Below are 17,089 nucleotides of genomic sequence, written 5' to 3' on the forward strand. Positions count from 1 at the left end.
TGCGTTGCATTAAGCAACTGACTTCCATCGTTCTTAGAAACATAAAATCATAGAAACATAGAAAATAGGTGCAGGAGTAGGCCATTCGGCCCTTCGAGCCTGCACCGCCATTCTTGATTATTTTATATTCATTTTGTTTTAAGCAGTTTATTCCCCACCCCTGAAATCTTAGTTTTGTAGTGCAGATATGCTCTAGGTTAGATTCCTCACTTTGTTACCGCTTGATCTGACTAATTATACATTTCTTAATGCAGTGTTTTGAGCAGCTCTCATCTACTTTCTCCACAGGATTGCAGACTTTCCTCATTTCTGGAAGAAAGTTGGCCCATTCTGTGTGTACCTGCACCCAACCGCTGGTACCTTGCCTTGCCATGGGAGACTCCAGTTCCTTTGCAGTTCCCAATCAACTCCAAGATATCACAAGTGAAGTTGCTGCTGAAGGGATGCCACCTAGCAGCATGGTGGGCAAAGCTAAGGTGAGTGATCAAGAACTTCAGCCAATGCCAAACCATTGAAACATTGGAACTGGTTAAAGGGAGGGAATAAAGAAAAGGCGTTCCATTATCGGTATTATTTTAGAAAATTATCTTGACTGGAAATGTGAATTTAGTAACAAATTTATTTGGTAGAAAGTGCTGCATTAAGAGCGTGAAATACATATCAAGGGTGATGATGTTTGCAGTTCCACTGTTGAAGTAGGACTGTTTAAGCTATTAATCTTAACTCCATACATTTTTAATTTAGTCGCTCCTTTAATTCTAAATCCACTGTCAATATTTTTGTTACACAATGTGAAGTAACTGAACGTGGGTATCTTGTTCTGTACCTTGGTGACATCTCTTCCCTGTATCTTGGATCGCACTCTCTCCAATCTGAATGTATGTTCCTCAATTCAATCCCTTAAATCTATACCATGCGTGTCTTAGTTTTTTGATTGTTCTGCAAAGTTCTCAACTCTGTCTGTCATGTTTCACTCTTCATTACCTCCAAATACCTCAAACAATCTTCTCTCGCGCATCACCCGTTCTTTTCCTTTAGTGTTTTTAGTTTAAAAGATACAGCATGGAAGCGGGCCCATCAGATGTTACTATACAGTAAGTAGAGACATTTTGTTCATTAGTGCAACATGAATGCAAGTTTGACTTTTTATAAGAATCCATTAGGTAAAGCTTCCTGTCCAGTGAACAGAAGCTTGTGAAATAGAATCAGGAAAACCTGGCAGAGTGAATACATTCCACAGTGAACAAGTTAAACGCTGTCTGCCTGTATCGTGTCTGCACATTCTCCCTGTGATCGTGTGGGTTTCCTGCAGGTGCTCCAGTTTCCTTCCATATCCCGAAGACCAAATGGGTTAATTGGCCTCTGTAAATTGCCCATAGTGAATAGGGAGTGTTTGCAAATGTGGAATGACATAGAACTTGTATAAACAGCCAACGATGGTCGGCGTGAACTTGGTGGGTCGAAGGGTCTGTTTCCATACAGTAACTTTCAATCATCAATTAGGTGGAGGATTTTTCTTATTTTGTACTTCATGAGATGTCAAGCCCCCTTGCTGTAAAATGTCCAAATCCATACTTTTCTGAATCCCATGGGGAGTCTTGTTTCCACAGAAATGTTATGCTGTCTAAATCTGCGAAAGGATTAGAGGATACCAAGTCAAGAGTAAAGGGTGTTTAATTGTCTTATGTTTCAGCAATGGAACAATGAACAGCCCACAAACGCAATAACGTAAATATATAATTGTCAATAATCTAATCGATTAATACTAGGTACCATGATAGTGTAAAACTAAATTCGGCAGTGCAACCAATGAGACAATAAATTGAAGTTCATAGTTGATGGATATTTTTAAGGTGGAGATGGATAGATTACTACGGGTGTCAGGGGTTAAGGCCAGAAGGCAGGAGAATGGGGTTTAGAGGAAAAGATAGTTCAGCCATGACTGAATGGCGGAGTACACGTGATTAGCCGATCATCAGTTCCCCACTCATACTTCTAAGTTCCAGTGTATACAAGCCCAGTCGCTCCATTCTCTCAACATATGACAGTCCTGCCATCCTGGGAATTAACCTTGTGAACCTACGCTGCACTCCATCAATAGCAAGAATGTCCTTCCTCAAATTTGGAAACCAAAACTGCACACAATACTACAGGTGTGGTCTCATTAGGGTCCTGTACAACTGCAGAAGGACCTCTTTGCTCCTATACTCAACTCCTCTTGTTATTAGCTTTCTTCACTGCCTGCTGTACCTGCATTGTTACTTTTAACATTAGCAAAGTAGGTGCAAGTGAACCTCTGCCTCACCTGAAAAGATGGTCAGGGTCCTTGGACGGATTCGAGGAGGGAGGTATAGGGACAGGTTTTGCCTCTCCTGCGGTTGCGGCAGAAAGTACCTGGGGAGGGGGTGGTTTGGGTGGGAAGGGACGAGTTGACCAGGGAGTTGCGGAGGGAACAGTCTTTGCGGAAAGAGGAAGGGGGGGGGGAGATGTGGGTGGGATCCCATAGGAGGTGGCGAAAATGTCAGAGGATCATGTGTTGTATGCGACAGCTGATGGGGTGGAAGGTGGGGACAAGGGGGACTGTCCTTGTTACGAATGGGGGGGGGGGGGGGGGGGAGGTTTCCCTTCTTCCATTATAGCTGAGGCTCTCTCTAGGGTCTCCTCGATATCCCGCAGCTCTGTTCTTGCTGCCCCTCCCCCCATCCTGTCCTGCTGAGTTACTCCAGTATTTTGTGTCTATCTTCTATTCTTGAACCTGGTGGTCAGACTTTTCAGGCTCCTGTGCCACTTTTGTGATGGGAGTTGCAAAATGAGAGTGTGGCTAGGGTAGTGTGGGTCTTTGATATTGGCTACTTTTTTGAGGCACCTCCTATAGTTGCATTTGGTGTGGAGGACAGTATCTGTGTCGCACATTAGAAGAGATTTGACAAATTTGGATTATTTTCTCTAGAACGTCGGAGGCTGATAGAAGTGTATAAAATTGAGAGGTAATGATAGGTTAGACATTTAGTACTGTTTTTTCCCCAGGGTGGAAATATCAAAGATCTGCCAGAGGAGGTAGTTCAGGGAGGTACAATAACAGCATTAAAAATACACTTGGACAGGTACATGGAACAGAAAGGTTTGGAAGGATATGGGCCAAACATGGGCAAATGAGACTAGCTTAGATTGGGCAAGTTTGCTGGCATGGACAAGTTGGGCAGAAGGGCCAATTTCTGTGCTGAATGACTCTATCTAGAGAAGGGGTTCCCAAACTTTTTTGTCCCGTTTACCCCAGGCAACTTTAATAGCCCATAACAATGGTATTTCACTTATTTATGAACAACTAATGATGAACAGATACCAGTATACCAGAACCAAACACAGTCAGTCAATGAGAAACAACATGTACAAATTCAGAATCAACAAATTTACCCCCTGGGTGGGCGAAATTTACCTCCTGGGTGTAAATTTACCCCAGGTTGGGAACCCTTGATTTCAAGGGCATAGTTTTAAGGTCATATAGGGATAATTTACATGTGTGCAGGACAGTGGCAGGTACCTGGAATGTGCTGATGGAAGCAGGTACAAAAGTGGCATTTAAGGTTTTAGATGGGCACATGGATATGACTGGAGAGATATGGATCATGTGCAGGCAGAAGAGATTAATTTAAAGACATTTTCAGACCAGACATAGGCTGACGGGTCTGATCCTTTGCTGTTCTGTTCTATGTTCCAAAGGGAGCATAGGATTTGCATTCATATTGGCTAACTACCAGTAATTCTCAACCAGCTGTATTTTGATTTTAATTCCAGTTTTGCATTTTGCAAGAAACTGGGAGTACAGCAAAATATTAGGTATTTAAAAACTGTCGACAAGCATTCAGACATTATTCCAAAACCCGGTTTGTTCAAGTTTTTCCTCCCACACAAAATAACATTTTGAGCAAGGTTAAGTGGCTGTTTTGCTGAATTGTCCCTATTTGCGATGTGATCAGCCATCAAGGGCCGTGATTCATGCTGATCCACACAGATTTTCTTGAGTAACAGCATTTAATTTATTGTGGTACAATTTCAGTGTTTTAAATTAGACACTCAACTTTTTGAACAACTTTAGTGTTGGTTTGTTATAAAACAAACACAATTCATAGATAAAAGAAAATAATTAGTATAACATGTAACATTTCGCATGGTTCTCACCGGATTGAACTATCAAACTGATTTATTTTGTTTAAAACCCTGTAAAGTGAAGCTATCCTGGTGAGAAGCAGCAAGCGCAATCTATCAAGAATTGATTTAGCATAAATGCACTTTTGAATTTGAAATAAACATTTGTCGTCGGTCTGAAGAAGAATTTAGACCCGAAACGTTGCCTATTTCCTTCGCTCCATAGATGCTACCTCATCCGCTGAGTGTCTCCTGCATTTTTGTCTACCTTCGATTTTCCAGCATCTGCATTTCATAGAAACATAGAAAATAGGTGCAGGAGTAGGCCATTCGGCCCTTCGAGCCTGCACCGCCATTCAATATGATCATGGCTGATCATCCAACTCAGTATCCCATCCCTGCCTTCTCTCCATATCCCCTGATCCCTTTAGCCACAAGGGCCACATCTAACTCCCTCTTAAATATAGCCAATGAACTGGCCTCAACAACCTTCTGTGGCAGAGAATTCCACAGATTCACCAACATGTAAAAAATGATTTTCTCATCTCGGTCCTAAAAGACTTCCCTCTTATCCTTAAACTGTGACCCCCTAGTTCTGGACTTCCCCAACATTGGGAATAATCTTCCTGCATCTAGCCTGTCCAACCCCTTAAGAATTTTGTAAGTTTCTATAAGATCCCCCCTCAATCATTTAAATTCTAGCGTGTACAAGCCGAGTCTATCCAGTCTTCCTTCTTAAACATTTGTCGGGCAGGGTCTCAAGCCAAAATGTCAACCATCACTCTGCCTCCTTAGATGCTGCTTGACCCACTGAGTTCTTCCATTCTTTTTTTTGCTCCAATCTCTTGTGAACCAATCCATTTTTTGACTACTGTTTTGTAGAAATTAGCTGGTTAAGGGCCTGTCCCACTGTACGAGGTAATTCAAGAGTTCTCCCGAGTTTTCCCCTGATCCGAACTCGGAGAATTTCCGCAGTGGGTCCGTAGGAGTTCGTGGATGTCTCGTAGCGGCTGGTACGAGTAACGGTAGGTACTTGGGGAAATCCGGTAAACTCGTGATGTTTTTTCAACACTGAAAAATGTCCAAGAGTAAAAAAATACTATTGATGAAAAAAAATTGTTGCTTTTTACTCGTACGAGCCGCTACGAGACATCCACGAACTCCTATGGACCTGCTACGGACATTCTCCGAGTTCGAATCAGGGGAAAACTCGGGAGAACTCTTGAATTACCTCGTACAGTGGGACAGGCCCTTTAGTTAGTTCGATAAGAGAAAGCACACATAATCGTGGAATCTTCTCTGCCGTCTCTCAAGCACAATCCCATTCTTCCTCCAGTATGGCAATCCCAGGCTCCTTCACCGCCCTGTCTACCTGTATTGGCCTTGTACCTTGAGAGGGTACTGTACCATTAATGAATTAGATATTTGCTTGTCGGTTTACTGCATCCTGTTTCTACTTTTGGACTGTTTTCTGTGATATATTTGATTTCAGAGATTGACTTCCTGACAACACATTTTTCCCTGTTCTACACTACCTGTTTCAATCACATAGTCACCTGAAGCTGCTATTATATGTTACACATTCTGACTTGCTTTAGAGGAGTGGTTGCTGCTTTAGAGTGAAATGCAAAAATGTACGGTTTTGTTTGGGCCAGGAGGCAATTCTGGCTGTACTGTACTGTACTGAGACTGTACTTCATCAGGCTGCTCAGAAAAGCTGGTCTGCACTGTCGCCCTCTCACCCAGGTCTACAAAGGACTGATAGAGAGTATCCTCACCACAGGCATCACGGTGTGGTATGGAAACACCACACAGACAGAGAGGAAGGCTCTGCAAAGAGTCATAAAGACTGCAGAGAGGATTATCAGAACGGAACTCCCCTCCATGTACACAATCTACACACAGCACTGTCAAAAAAGAGCAGAGAGAATCATCAGAGACACATTACATCCAGCTCACTCCCTGCTCAAACACAAAAACTGCACATACAACCTCAGGCACAGACGAGCGGACAGCATCGCCACAAACAGAACACGCTTTTTTAAGAGCTTCTTCCCTGCCACAGTGAGACTCTTGGCCAAAACAAAATGAACTGATGTCCTGACCTACCTCATAGCATATCATATTATATTGTCTCCTGGGCCTGTGCAATTTACAATGCAATCGACACTTTTATATAGGGTTTGTGCAAGTTACAATGCTCTCACTTTCCCCTTTATATAGGGTTTTAGGCACTTTCTTTTTTTATTTCTAGAGAAGTATATGTTTTTATAGATTATGTGTCTTTCTGTGTGTCTTTTTAATTTGACTTGACTTGACTTGACTCGACTCTCTGAACAACCGCACAAGAGTTCCTATGTGTGTAAGCACAAATGGCAAATAAAGTTTTTGACTTTGACTTTGACTTGAATTATTTTTGTGGTTTTGAACAATGGGCACTTTTCTGATTTATCTGGCACAAAATGGTTAAAATTTCAACAGTATACCTGACATCCAGTTTTGGGGAATTTGTGTATCCTGTCTTCCAATAAAAGCAGTAGTTAAGGTTTGCATTGGATGTAAACGCTTGCAACTTTATCTGTTTATGTATTTTGTAGGTACTGTATTTCCCGGCAATGAAGACGCTATTTTTTTAACCCAGCGTGTGGGGAGTCTGGCCTGGGTCAGCACGGGCTGGAGCGTCGAGAAGGAGGGGGTCGGGGGATCATGTCAGCAACTCACTCATCGCTGCTGGCCGGGGAGGGAAGTAGCTCGGGTGGCTTCTAGCGGCCGCCACCTCAGCGCCTTCTGCCGGCCAGCCAGCCAGGGTGTCCTGCGGCACAGGCACAACCGGTGGAGGTGGTGGTTGGCAGGTAGCTGCTGGGCGGAAGGCTGGCTGACCCCTCTCCCCCTCCCAAAGATATACAAAGTACTTCCACTGAAGCTTGAATCTGGTTGGAGTGCTTTCAACTTGGTCTAGTTTGGAACTCTGATTTTACTTTGGTTACATTGTTCAGTGTGCTTGCAAGTGAAATCCAGCGCAAATGATTGCTCTGGTTTCAGCTCAGAAATCTCATGTAGAAAATAGGTAGCAAAGTTCCAACACGGATTTGTCTTAGTAACTTTTTTTCTTTTTGTGGTCTGAACTTGCAAAGAATGAGGAAGCCAATACTTAGGTAATATGTCACCATGGTGTAGCTGTGCTTCAACTTGGATGCATGGTGCTGATTTCAGTAATGTAGTGAAATAAAAGCTCAATTGTTCCCTTTGAATGTATCCTTAAAGTTGTGCTGGTAACTTGTACAACAACTGTTGATACACTGCTGCAAGGTGTGTAAATGACAGCAATTCAAGGTTTGCAATTTCCTAGCACAGTGGGGAAATTAATACTCAATCATTTTTTTTGCTTCCTCCTGTCAAACATTTGTTGAATTAAACTATCGGACAGTTCCCTGACTACTAAAATCTGTGTGCTTGCAGTGTGAGGAGTGTTTGTAATGTAAGCTGGTAACAGAAGGACGCTGTGAAGGGAGATGTCCATCTTCATGTGTGAGCCTGGACGGTGAGTGTCATCGTGCTATTCAAGCATACAGATGTCACAGGAATGCCCTCCACTCTAGGGTGTGGAATGTTATGTAGCAGAAACCATGGATGATTTTTTCCCCCTCTGCACCTCCCTAGCCAAGTGCAGTTGACAGCTGAAGTAAGCATAGTTTTCTGAAAAGGCCACAAAAGTGAAGAATATAAAATGCTTGTTGTATTGTAATAAATCAAAAATACCTGGTTCTAACTAATGAGTGGATTGTTCATTATCTTAACTGAACAATGGAGACACAAGACACTGGATGCTGGAATCTTGATCAAAAAACAAAGTGCAAGAGGAACTCCGTAGGTCAGGTAGCACCTGTGGAGAGAAATGGACAGATGACGTTTCGGGGCTAGAGCCTTCAGCAGAGTGATGGAGTGGAGGGTAGGTAGCTGGTAAGAAGAGGTGAGGCGAAGGGGTGGGGGCAAGCTGGCAAGTGACATATGGATCCAAGTGTGGAGAATTTGATTTGGGTGGGGGAGGGAAGGGTGGAGACAAACGTCTTGTTCCTCACTTGACTCATCTGCCAATCAACCTCTCCTCACTTGGATCCACTTGGATCTTGCCCTCGCCTCGTTTAATCAGTTATCTCTCCTCTACTCTTAGTAAGTGCCCCAACTTAAAACATTGTCTATCCATTTTCTTCTACAGATGCTGCCTAAGATGCTGAGTTCCTTCAGCAATTTTTGTCCTGTTTTGCACTTACTAAACATGTTGCACTGAGATGGAACACATGGGTGTTTGGATTATGAAGACTAATATTTAAAACCTTTTGTACAGATAGACCTTTTAACCTATATCCCGGGGTTTTTTCTAGTCCACGTGTCCTTCCTGTAGTGTCTTGCTAGTCTCTGAATTTGATGCCAGCACAGAGGAAAGCACGGTGCAAAATGGTTGTCAAGATGAACGGAAAAATACTAAGGTACCATTTCACAGTGGATGTCACCCCTTACAACACTGCATACTGTGGGATACATTTTTTAAAGCAAAATTTGATCTGGAATATGTTTATTTAGCTTTTGCATGCAGTCAGAATTTGTCAGATAAGCTTCAGCCATAATTTATTTCTACAATGCTGTGGTTGTGTGTTGTATGATGTCCTAGACTCTATGACTTGCAGTACAAGATTTTATTAGGGAAACTAAATAATGTATGGAACAAGGACCAGCTGTATGCTGATAGGTTCGATAGAGTAGCGTGGGAGAATGCCCTAATGATATTTAAAAAAACATGGAACAGTTGAACCATATGGTCTTGTTTCTGTGCTGAGAATTCTCTTTAAGATCACCATTTCCATGTTAAAGATGCAAGCATTTCAACTGTAATGGTCACTCTTCTGAGTTACATTGATACAGGTGATCAAGATTTCCCCATAAACATTAATGGCAAGTTGTAGAGCATACCGTCTTCAATCATTTGGAGTGCTGCTTGTTTCCACAGATTTCACATTGTGTGATCACAAGAACTTAACCCGTAGAATTTAGTGATGTCTTGGGTCCATCGTGTTCTCAAATGTGATTTCACAGAGCCATTTCTCTCTTTTTTAGGTACCATCATCAGGACGAAGTCTAAAGGCCCAAAATGGCCTGTTGAGTCCCCCTGAGGAAGAAAAGCTAAACAACAGCCAGACATCACTGTTTGAGATGCTACAAAGCGACAGGCAGCTAGATGGACTGCTTCCACTACGCTCCAAGCAGATCCGCGAAAAAACAGATGCTCAGTTTGTCAGTGTCATTAAAGAAGATAGGTAAGTTTTGCTTGGCATAGCGATTAAATGTTACTGAACCAAGATGAATACTGGAATTAAATGTAGATCAGGCTGCACTTTTTGGCTATTTTGCAGTAACCCCTGTTTATACTACATAAGATGCCTATAATATCTCCCATACTGATATTACCGGCAAATAAACTAATAGCCACAGGTAGGTTGCTGTTATTTTATGGAGCATTTTCTGAGCATCTAAACATCACTTGCAAGTTTGTTTTTCAAATGTATGACAGTTCATACATTGCCCTTTTTATTCTCATAATTCAAAATATAACGTATGCATTTTGCTTTATTGCCATTAACTTAGATTTGACCTATTTTTCTTTATTTGCAGACTTATGGATGAATACTTCTCCAAACCTCCCATTAACAAATTCAGCTTGAATTTCTTGGATTCAAGCCTGGAAAAAGCCTATAGAGGCAGCTATCAAGATGAGGTATGGTTATAGCCTGCATTATTTCCATATTTAGTTTGGATTGGCTGCTGTATTTTGTGCAGTGACCATAAACACTAAAGAGTCAAGAGAGTTTTATTGTCATGTGTCCCAGATAGGACAATGAAATTCTTACTTGCTGCACCACAATAGAATATGTAAACATAATACAGAATAGGAGATAAAAGTTAAGTGTTTCTATAGACCATATATACACAAATAACAGATAAAGTGCAATGGTAATAATAGACTGTTATTGTTCAGAGCTTATTTGATATCTTGTTTAATAGCCTGATGGCTGTGGAGAAGAAGCTGTTCCTGAACCTGGATGTTACAAATTTCAGGCTCCTGTACCTTCTTCCCGATGGCAACGGAGGGATGAGTGTGTGACCAGGATGGTGTGGGCTTTGATGATGTTGGCAGCCTTTTTGAGGCAGCGACAGCGATAGGTCCCTTCAATGGTGGGGAGGTCAGAGCCGGTGATGGACTGGGCAGTGGTCCCAACTTTCTGCAGTCTTTTCCGCTCCTGGACGTTCTAGTTGCCGAACCAAGCCACAATGCAGCCAGTTGGTATGCTCTCGACTGTGCACCTGTAGAGGTTCGAGAGAGTCCTCCTTGACATACCGACTCTCCGTAATCTTCTCAGGAAGTAGAGGTGCTGATGTGCCTCCTTTATAATTGCATCAGTGTGCTGGGACCAAGAAAGATCTTCGGAAATGTGCACGCCCAGGAATTTGAAGTTTTTGACCCTTTCCACCATCGTCCCGTTGATATAAACAGGATTGTGGGTCCCTATCCTACCCCTTCCAAAGTCCACAATCAGTTCCTTGGTTTTGTTGGTGTTGAGAGCCAGGTTATTGTACTGGCACCATTTGGTCAATCAGTCGATCTCACTTCTACACTTCACTTCAGTGGTGTCGTCGGCAAACTTGATGATGGAGTTCACACTATGTCCGGCTACGCAGTCATGAGTATAGAGCGAGTACAGCAGGGGGCTAAGCACGCAGCCTTGAGGTGCTCCCGTGCTGATTGTTATCGAGGATGACATATTTCCACCAACACGGACAGACTGTGATCTGTGGATGAGGAAGTCGAGGACCCAATTGCAGAGGGAGGCGCAGAGACCCAGATCTGTGAGCTTGGTAACCAGCTTGGAGGGGATGATGGTATTAAACACTGAGCTGTAGTCAATGAACAACAGCCTGACATACAAGTTTTTGTTGTCCAAGTGGTCCCGAGCGGAGAGCCAGTGAGATTGCATCCACCGTTGACCTGTTGTGGCGGTAAGTGAAATGCAGTGAGTCGAGGTTCTTGTTGAGGTAGGTGTTAATATGCACCATAATATTCCGATTATATGTTTACTATGTAAGGTGTCCTTGAGATTTTGTATGAAAGGCGCCCATTAAATATAAAATTTATTATTATTATTATTATAATCAACCTATCAAAGCACTTCATCACCACAGACGTTAGTGTCACTGGTCGATAGTCATTGAGGCACGTCACCTTACTCTTCTAGGGCACCGGTATTATTGATGCCCTTTTAAAGCAGGTGGGAACCTCAGACTTCAGAAGTGAGAGGTTGATGCTTTCTTCATGCAGTCTGATGTGATCGAGTACCATTAAGCCACAGGAGGATGATATTGAGGCTACAGTTTAATTCTAACTCAAATGTGATCTGCTTTACTTGTCTTTGGTTTTGTCTGTTAAACATGAAGATATTTATTAGTTTATGGTACCATTTATTTTGTACCATTATTTCCTATTTTAACATTTGACATTGGGATAGATGGCAAAAAAGAGTGTTTTAGGTTGCCATTGAAATGATGCAAATTGTCCCACACTTAAATTTTGTCCTATAATAATCTGCAGCGGAGTAATTACACTTTGGAGGTTAAGTACTATATGATTTTGATTTAAGTCTGTATACTGACCGTTATGCACTAAGGCTTGATAAGATAAGGATTGCTAGTGAAACTGTCATGTAGTTAAGAGCATATTAAATGTACACGCTGCAGTTGGATTCAACAGTTGGTCACCAGTCAGAACCTATACCACTGGACAGGCTATGACATGACCAAATGATGAACTAACTGGATAATTCTCACTAGAGAAGAAGAATATTGTACAGTTGACAGGAACTTCACACAATTTAAGAATATCCTTAACTGGATGCAACAGATACCAAGCATTCAGATTTTTGGATTCATGGTGATTCATTGATAAACTTCAGAGGTTAGGTTTTTCTCCCCTCTGGCTGAGCCTGTGGCGTACTTTGACGCAAATATGTCATTTGTGAATGGCCAGGGACTGCGAGAAGTTGTTCATTAAAGATGCTTATCATTTGTTGCCTCTTTGCAGGCTGAGATTGCATGAAAATATAGGAACTAGCTCTTACCACCCATTAGTCTGCCATCTAGACTTTAAAATGGCGGTGATGGCAGACTAATGAAATATTAATTAAAAAGTCATGGAGTTATATATCACAGAAGTAAGCCTTTCGTCCCATCACATATATGCTGACCTTTGTCCATCTGCACCAGTGTTATTTGTCAGTGATAGATCCATATCCTTCTAAGCCTGCTTATATAATAACCTGTTTAAATGTCTCTTAACACTTTGTGATTCTACCAGGCAACAACTCCTCCTCTGGCATTGCTCTCAGATATCAACCATTCAGTGTTGAGCAGAATAATTTGCTCCAATTCCACGTGGATCTCTTGTCTGTTCATCCAGGCTCACAATCGACATGGACACCATTAGAAGGATTGTGGATGTGCAAAGATGGGGGGGGGGGGGGGGGGTCAGTCTACCCCACGACAGAAGGTGGAGGAGTTGTACAGTTTGAGAGCCACAGGGAAGAAGAATCTCTTGTGGCATCATGGTGGAACCAGTCGGTTGCTGAAGGTACTCCTCAGATTGATTAGTGTGTCATGGAGGGGGTGAACTGTATTGTCCAAGATGCTCCGCAGTCCACCCCCAGGATGGAGCCAGCCTTCTCGATGAGTTTGTTAATCCTATTGGTGTCCATGGCCTTGATTTGTACGGTTGTCAGGGGTTATGGGGAGAAAGCAGGAGAATGTGTTTAGGAGGGAGAGATAGATCAGCCATGATTGAATGGCGTAGTAGACTTGATGGGCCGGATGGCCTAGTTCTGCTCCTATCACATGACATAACATGACCATAGGACCTGCATACACACAAGTATAGTGGCCATGCTGCCCTCTGCTGGCAAAGACAAGATAGACTTCTAAATTGTGCTTCAATTCAATTTTTTTAATGCAATTTATCCACAATAAATAACTTTGAGAAGCTGGGTATCACTGGCATAACCAGCATTTATTGTTCATTCCTAATTGTCTTTTAGAAAGTGGTGGTGAACCTCAGCCTTGAACCGCTGGTCTTTCTGGTAAAGGTACTCCCACAGTGGTGTAGAGAGATTATTCCAGCATTTAGACCCAGGTATGATGAAAGTCCAACAGGTCTTTTACAGGTCAGAATGGTGTCTCTTCGCAAGAGAACTTGCATGTTCCCATGCATCTGCTAGTCTTTTGGTTGTACGATGACATGTTTGATTAAGTACTGTTTGAGTTGCCTAGGCAAGTAAGAGAAGTTTATTTTGTTGACAGTATAACTGTGTATTGGTTATGGAGGGAATTAACATTTAGGTAGTGGATGCAGTGCCAATGAAGGGGCAGTTTTGCCTAAGATGGTGTTGGGCTGCTTGAGTTGGAGTTGAATTCATCCAATAGACAATAGGTACAGGAGTGAGCCTTTCAGCCCTTCAAGCCAGCACCGCCAGTCACTTTGATCATGGCTGATCATCCACAATCAGTACCCTGTTCCTGCCTTCTCCCCATATCCCTTGACTCTGCTATCGTTAAGAGCTCTATCTAGCTCTCTTGAAAGCATCCAGACAATTGGCCTCCATTGCCTTCTGAGGCAGAGAATTCCACAGATTCACAACTCTGGGTGAAAAAGTTTTCCCTTATCTCTGTTCTAAATGGCCTACCCCTTATTCTTAAACTGAGGCCCCTGGTTCTGGACTCTCTCAACATCAGGAACATGTTTCTTGCCTCTAGCAGGTCCAATCCATTAATAATCTTATGTTTCAATAAGATCCCCTCTCATTCTTCTAAATTCCAGCGTAAACAAGCCCAGTCGCTCCATTCTTTCATCATATGACAGTCCCGTCATACCGGGAATTAACCTCGTGAACCTCCCTGCACTCCCTCAATAGCAAGAATGTCCTTTCTCAAATTAGGGGACTAAAACTGCGCACACTACTCCAGGTGTGGTCTCACTGGAGCCCTGTCCAACTGCAGAAGGACCTCTTTGCTCCTATACTCAACTTCTTTTGTTATGAAGGCCAACATGCCATTAGCTTTCTTCACTGCCTGCTGTCCCTGCAAGCTTACTTTCAGTGACTTGTGAACAAGGACACCCAAATTTCGTTGTACTTTCCCTTTTCCTAACTTGACACCATTCAGATAATAATCTGTTTAAGAAGGAACTGCAGATGCTGGAAAATTGAAGGTAGACACAAGTGCTGGAGAAAATCAGAGGGTGCAGCAGCATCTATGGAGCGAAGGAAATGGGCAACGTTTCGGGCCGAAACCCTTCTTCTGCCTTCCTGTTCTTGCTCCAAAGTGGATAATCTCACATTTATCCACATTAAACTGCATCTGCCATGCATCTGCCCACTCACCCAACCTGTTCAAGTCACCCTGCATCCTCATAGCATCATTCTCACAGTTCACACTGCCACCCAACTTTGTGTCATCTGCAAATTTACTAATGTTACTTTTAATCCCTTCATCTAAATCATTGATGTATATTGTAAATAGCTGCGGGCCCAGCACCGAGCCTTGCGATACCCCACCAGTCACTGCCAGCCATTCTGAAAGGGACCCGTTAATCCCTACTCTTTGTTTCCTCTGCCAACCATTTTTCTATCCATGTCAGTACCCTATCCTCAATACCATGTGCACTAATTTTGCCCTCTAATCTCCTATGTGGGACCTTGTCAAAGGCTATCTGAAAGTCCAGGTACACTATATCCACTGGCTCTCCCTTGTCTATTTTCCTAGTTACATCCTCAAAAAATTCCAGAAGATTAGTTAAGCAAGATTTCCCCTTCGTAAATCCATGCTGACTCTGACCGATCCTGTTACTACTATCCAAATGTGCCGCTATTTCATAGAAACATAGAAACATAGAAAATAGGTGCAGGAGTAGGCCATTCGGCCCTTCGAGCCTGCACCGCCATTCAATATGATCATGGCTGATCATCCAACTCAGTATCCTGTACCTGCCTTCTCTCCATACCCCCTGATCCTTTAGCCACAAGGGCCACATCTAACTCCCTCTTAAATATAGCCAATGAACTGGCCTCAACTACCTTCTGCGGGAGAGAATTCCACAGATTCACCACTCTCTGTGTGAAAAAAGTTTTCCTCATCTCGGTCCTAAAAGATTTCCCCTTTATCCTTAAACTGTGACCCCTTGTTCTGGACTTCCCCAACATCGGGAACAATCTTCCTGCATCTAGCCTGTCCAACCCCTTAAGAATTTTGTACATTTCTATAAGATCCCCCCTCAATCTTCTAAATTCTAGCGAGTACAAACCGAGTCTATCCAGTCTTTCTTCATATGAAAGTCCTGACATCCCAGGAATCAGTCTGGTGAACCTTCTCTGTACTCCCTCTATGGCAAGAATGTCTTTCCTCAGATTAGGAGACTAAAACTGTACGCAATACTCCAGGTGTGGTCTCACCAAGACCCTGTACAACTGCAGTAGAACCTCCCTGCTCCTATACTCAAATCCTTTTGCTATGAATGCTAACATACCATTCGCCTTCTTCACTGCCTGCTGCACCTGCATGCCTACTTTTAATGACTGGTGTATAATCTACTTTCCTGTTTTTGCCACCAAAGTGGATAACCTCACATTTATCCACATTATACTGCATCTGCCATGCATTTGCCCACTCACCCAGCCTATCCAAGTCACCTTGCAGCCTCCTAGCATCCTCCTCACAGCTAACACTGCCCCCCAGCTTCGTGTCATCCGCAAACTTGGAGATGTTGCATTCAATTCCCTCGTCCAAATCATTAATATATATCGTAAATAGCTGGGGTCCCAGAACTGAGCCTTGCGGTACCCCACTAGTCACTGCCTGCCATTGTGAAAAGGACCCGTTTACTCCTACTCTTTGCTTCCTGTCTGCCAACCAGTTCTCTATCCACATCAATACTGAACCCCCAATACCGTGTGCTTTAAGTTTGTATACTAATCTCTTATGTGGGACCTTGTCGAAAGCCTTCTGAAAGTCCAGATATAACACATCCACTGGTTCTCCCTTATCCACTCTACTAGTTACATCCTCGAAAAATTCTATAAGATTCGTCAGACATGATTTACCCTTCATAAATCCATGCTGACTTTGTCCAATGATTTCACCACTTTCCAAATATGCTGCTATCCCATCTTTAATAACTGATTCTAGCAGTTTCCCCACTACCGACGTTAGACTAACTGGTCTGTAATTCCCCGTTTTCTCTCTCCCTCCCTTTTTAAAAAGTGGTGTTACATTAGCTACCCTCCAATCCTCAGGAACTACTCCAGAATCTAAAGAGTTTTGAAAAATTATCACTAATGCATCCACTATTTCTGGGGCTACTTCCTTAAGTACTCTGGGATGCAGCCTATCTGGCCCTGGGGATTTATCGGCCTTTAATCCATTCAATTTATCTAACACCACTTCCCGGCTAACCTGGATTTCACTCAGTTCCTCCATCTCATTTGACCCCCGGTCCCCTACTATTTCCAGCAGATTATTTATGTCTTCCTTAGTGAAGACAGAACCAAAGTAGTTATTCAATTGGTCTGCCATGTCCTTGTTCCCCATGATCAATTCACCCGTTTCTGACTGCAAGGGACCTACATTTGTTTTGACTAATCTTTTTCTCTTCACATATCTATAAAAGCTTTTGCAGTCAGTTTTTATGTTCCCAGCCAGTTTTCTTTCATAATCTATTTTCCCTTTCCTAATTAAGCCCTTTGTCCTCCTCTGCTGGTCTCTGAATTTCTCCCAGTCCTCTGGTAGGCTGCTTTTTCTGACTAATTTGTACGCTTCATCTTTTGTTTTGATACTATCTCTGATTTCCCTTGTT

General features: G+C 42.7%; 1 protein-coding gene across 2 annotated transcripts in view; it reads left to right on the forward strand.

Annotated features, from left to right (window-relative positions):
• Nucleotides 1-17,089, forward strand: part of adcy9 (adenylate cyclase 9) — a 65,934-nt gene that overhangs the window by 25,222 nt on the left and 23,623 nt on the right. For both annotated transcript variants that reach the window (XM_033040652.1, XM_033040651.1), the window contains exons 2-4: nt 289-476; nt 9,259-9,458; nt 9,814-9,916. In XM_033040652.1, coding sequence (XP_032896543.1) covers nt 289-476; nt 9,259-9,458; nt 9,814-9,916 — 491 coding nt within the window. The remainder of the gene's footprint in view (nt 1-288; nt 477-9,258; nt 9,459-9,813; nt 9,917-17,089) is intronic.

Source organism: Amblyraja radiata, chromosome 22 (assembly GCF_010909765.2).
Source record: "Amblyraja radiata isolate CabotCenter1 chromosome 22, sAmbRad1.1.pri, whole genome shotgun sequence".
Lineage (NCBI taxonomy): Eukaryota > Metazoa > Chordata > Chondrichthyes > Rajiformes > Rajidae > Amblyraja > Amblyraja radiata.